At 49.4% G+C, this 3,633-nt stretch overlaps 1 protein-coding gene across 1 annotated transcript in view; it reads left to right on the forward strand.

Annotated features, from left to right (window-relative positions):
- The window catches only part of LOC104496539 (astrotactin-2), a gene marked incomplete at both ends in the record, with an annotated part of 114,229 nt that overhangs the window by 7,843 nt on the left and 102,753 nt on the right, over positions 1-3,633 (forward strand). Inside the window, one exon of the mRNA XM_010139671.1 lies at positions 530-637. Coding sequence (XP_010137973.1) covers positions 530-637 — 108 coding nt within the window. The remainder of the gene's footprint in view (positions 1-529; positions 638-3,633) is intronic.

The following is a 3,633-nucleotide window of genomic DNA, read 5'->3' on the forward strand; positions in this document are numbered from 1 at the left end:
AGCGGGTGGAGCAGAGGGGCCAAGGTGGGGGCTGAGGGAGGGAAGCCAGACCCTCACCATGCAGCAGGGTCCTCAGTGTCCCCATCCCACCTGCCCCCCCCCACCCCGGTGCTGTGTGCCTCAGAGCTGCTTATCTCTGCTGGGTTTGCTTTGAAGCAAACACCTGAATTCACTGCACTTCATCAGGTAGGTATCCTTGGGGAGAGCAGCTTCTCTGTTCAGAGATTTTCTGTGTAAATACATGGCGATACGTTTGTAAAATACCTTCCTGTGGGTAGAAAGCATCTTCTTACCTTCACATCACAACTGGCATTGTAGGGTCTTAATTCTTGATGAGGACAATAAGGAACCAGTAAAATCACAAGTGGCAAAAGTCCCCGGTTGCTTCTGGTGACCCCGAGCAGAGCACCTGGGCCAGGAGCGGTGGATGCTGGCCAAATCCGGCCACTCTGCTGAGGAGCTCCCAGCTGCCCCCGCTGCTGTGCTGCCCAGCTGACAGGGCTGATTTTTTCCTCTCTGTTGCTTGCAGGTGGGATCGGGTTTGGACGTGCCAAAGGAAACTCTGGCTCGGAGGCGGATGATGAAACCCAGCTAACCTTCTACACTGAGCAGTATCGGAGCCGGAGGCGCAGCAAAGGTACAAAATGACACAGGTAGTGGTGATGCCCGGGAGTGTATGAGGAAGAAAAATGCTTGAGCACCTTGATTTTCCCCAGGTGATGCTGGCTGATACTGCATGAGTCTAGGTAAGGACTGCAATACCAATCTGTAGTGATGCAGGGCCTGAGATGTGCTGTTTTCGTGATGTAGCACCACGCAGGACCCATAAATAGCATTTCCTGGTGAGGTTCTGTGTTTTCTTTGATGGTTCTTAGTGTCAGCTCTATTACACACGCCCTGGCACTTCCCTGATGCTGCACCAGTGGTTGGTGACTGCGTCTGTCCCTGTCCTGGTGCCAGTGCAGCTGTCAGGGATTGCACCCTGGCAATTCCTTCCTCCAAACTCCTAATTTCTACCTTTTATTTCCTATGCAAAGCATCTGTTGGACGGAAATTTCCCAGCCTTCCTCTCGGCACAAAGGCAATTAAAAGGAACAGGTTCAAAATGAGGGCTGGGGAAGGGATTTGTAGAACGGAGTCCCTTCAGGCTTTTTAGTGAGTTAGAGGAGCTGAGAAACTAGAATACCATCCACAGTTTGAAATCAGTGTCCGCGTTTCCTCCGGTCACATCACGCTGGATCATTTTTGTTCAGGACCCTCGGACCGAGCCTTTTGGCGGAGGACAGTGCGAGCCTCGCTGCTGCTGCTGCAGCGGCGTTTGAAAAACCACTCTCAGGAAATAACTGCGATGGGAAGCAATTTAAGAATCGCACGGTGGGTCTGCTCCCTCCATTTGTTTTGTGTATTAAGCCGGGCATCGGCAGAGCGCAGCACGCTGGAGAGATGCCTGCTCCCACCGCAGCAAACGCGGCACCGTTTGTTTCCATGATTAGACATTCTAATAAATGCTCGCAATGTGTTTATTTGAATGTGAAATTACCTCAACACCTTTGATCAGCTTGATGATTGCGCATGGGAATAAACACGTGCACGCACAGGGGTCTATTGCATTTGTTCCTGACGAAAGGCAGAGAGTTCATTTTTTTTTCCTTTTCTATGTGTTTTAGAACTGTGAGAAATTCTTGCTGAGTTTAAAATGAGCTTTCGCTGAAAAGCAGGGAGAGAATTTGTGAGTTGAAGTTACCTGTTGTAGCGTGAATGTAGCCGTGTTAAGGGGAAAATGTGTGAGAGAAGGAAGGACTTGGTTGTGTTGCAAACAAGGACAAAAGAAACGGCCCTGGAAAGTTGCTGGTGCAGGGGGAGAAGTTCCCAAGTGCTGAAGTAGTTTGTGGGTTTGTTTTTTTTTTTTCCCAAGGAGTTTTTCTGAAATACTGAGCTGGTTGTGAAAGTCTTTGGGTACTTTGGAAAACTCAGTGAAGTTTGGGGTTTTTTCAGCTACTGCAAGGGAAGGGGGAGGCGGTGCATGAGCAAGGTGTAGAAAACTGTGGTTTAATGAAAAGCGGATAAATCTTGCTTTCCTGCTGCCTTGACACCATTCCCCATGAGCTCAAGTGCTCTGTCAGTCTCTCGGAACATGGTCGTGCTGGATGCCAGGTACAAAAATACCCTTATTGACGTATACTTTGGCTTTCGGTGGTTTGTTTAAGCTTCCTTGTAGGGCAAATATAAAGGAACAGATAAATGGGAGGAATTCCTTTCTTTTCCTTTCAGTAGGCTGTTGTTCACCTGGGCAGCTTCGCTGGCTGGGTTTGAAGGGAATTCAGGGGGAAGAGCTGCCTCGCGTGGTTGCATAGAGCTGGCTGTTAGAGCTGTGTTAGTGATGCTGCGAGAACCTGGTTTGTCCGTGCTTGGTGGTGGGTAGCCAAGGGAATTGTCTTGCCTCAAGTCCCCGTTGTATTTCCTCTCCTGTCTAGCTGAATTTTGCCATCACCGCGTCCTTGAAAGGAGTTTTCCATTATCCTTTCATTGACTCTCCTCTCCCTCGTGGAAGGAAAGCAATAGCTTAGTGGGAAGTCAGAGTATCAAACTCATAATTACAAATTCAGCAAAGATCCATAATTGGACGAGATCATAACTCTAATAGAGAAGGACGCAGCGTCAGATACAGTTAATTCTTACAATGATGTTCCCATATCGATTTCGTCATGGTTGCGTGTTATTGGAGGTGTCATGAGATAGTTATCAAGGCCAAGGAGAGAGATTCCTCAGGTTTTCTCTCCTTGGATTAGGTTTTGCAGGGTTGAGCCTAATTACTGATACTGTCAAGACAATGATCCCAGCCGGTGCAAGGGGAAGTTTCCACTTAGGTGGTGCGTTGATCAGTTTTACTTTGAATCCAGTTGGTTGAGTAGTTGTGGGCTTTGTGTGACTACTGTTAGAAATCAGACTTCAGGTTTCGTAGCGCCTTGGCGAGGTGTATTAGAGGGACTTTCCCATAGGTGAATATCAAGCGAGGGAGAGCTTGTTCTGGTGGCTCAGGAGCAGCAGACCTGTTGTTATCTGGTCTTCAGTGCTGAAATACCAGGAGAAGTAAATCTGGATAGTCCAGGCACAAAGGTGGAGATGACTGAGGCATCGCCTTTTGTGGTCCCAGCACGCTACACCACGTGTCTTCCCAGCTTCTAGGTCTGTGGGCTTCCCTTATGCTTACGTTCCCCTGTCTTTGGGAAGTGTCTAGAGAAGTTAGAGGAGGGGACAGTGTAAGAAATAATGCAGAGGAGACTTTCCTGTGGAGCCTTGGTCCTTGTCTGCTGTTGGGCTCAGCCCCAGCTCTGGGATTTGAGCTGGGAGAGGCGATGCTGGTCACCAGCGTCTCAGGGCAGCTGACTTGTTCATACCCACCTTCAGCAAGGCATCCCTTTTGTCCACTACAGCCCTGCGCCTGTGCCCACGCCAACTCTCCACCCTCTGCTTCTTTTTGGTGGGTCAGTGTGACCTTGCTCTGGATGGCAGCGCTGGCAGCAGGACTAGCATTGCAGTCCCAAGGGAGCTGGAATTTGGACTTAATTCTTGCTTTTCCAAGTGAAACAAGTCCTGAGAGAGGCTGGTGGGCTGCCGGGCGCTCTATTCTGG

The sequence above is a fragment of the Buceros rhinoceros genome, unplaced genomic scaffold, assembly GCF_000710305.1.
Source record: "Buceros rhinoceros silvestris isolate BGI_N320 unplaced genomic scaffold, ASM71030v1 scaffold5717, whole genome shotgun sequence".
Classification (NCBI taxonomy): domain Eukaryota; kingdom Metazoa; phylum Chordata; class Aves; order Bucerotiformes; family Bucerotidae; genus Buceros; species Buceros rhinoceros.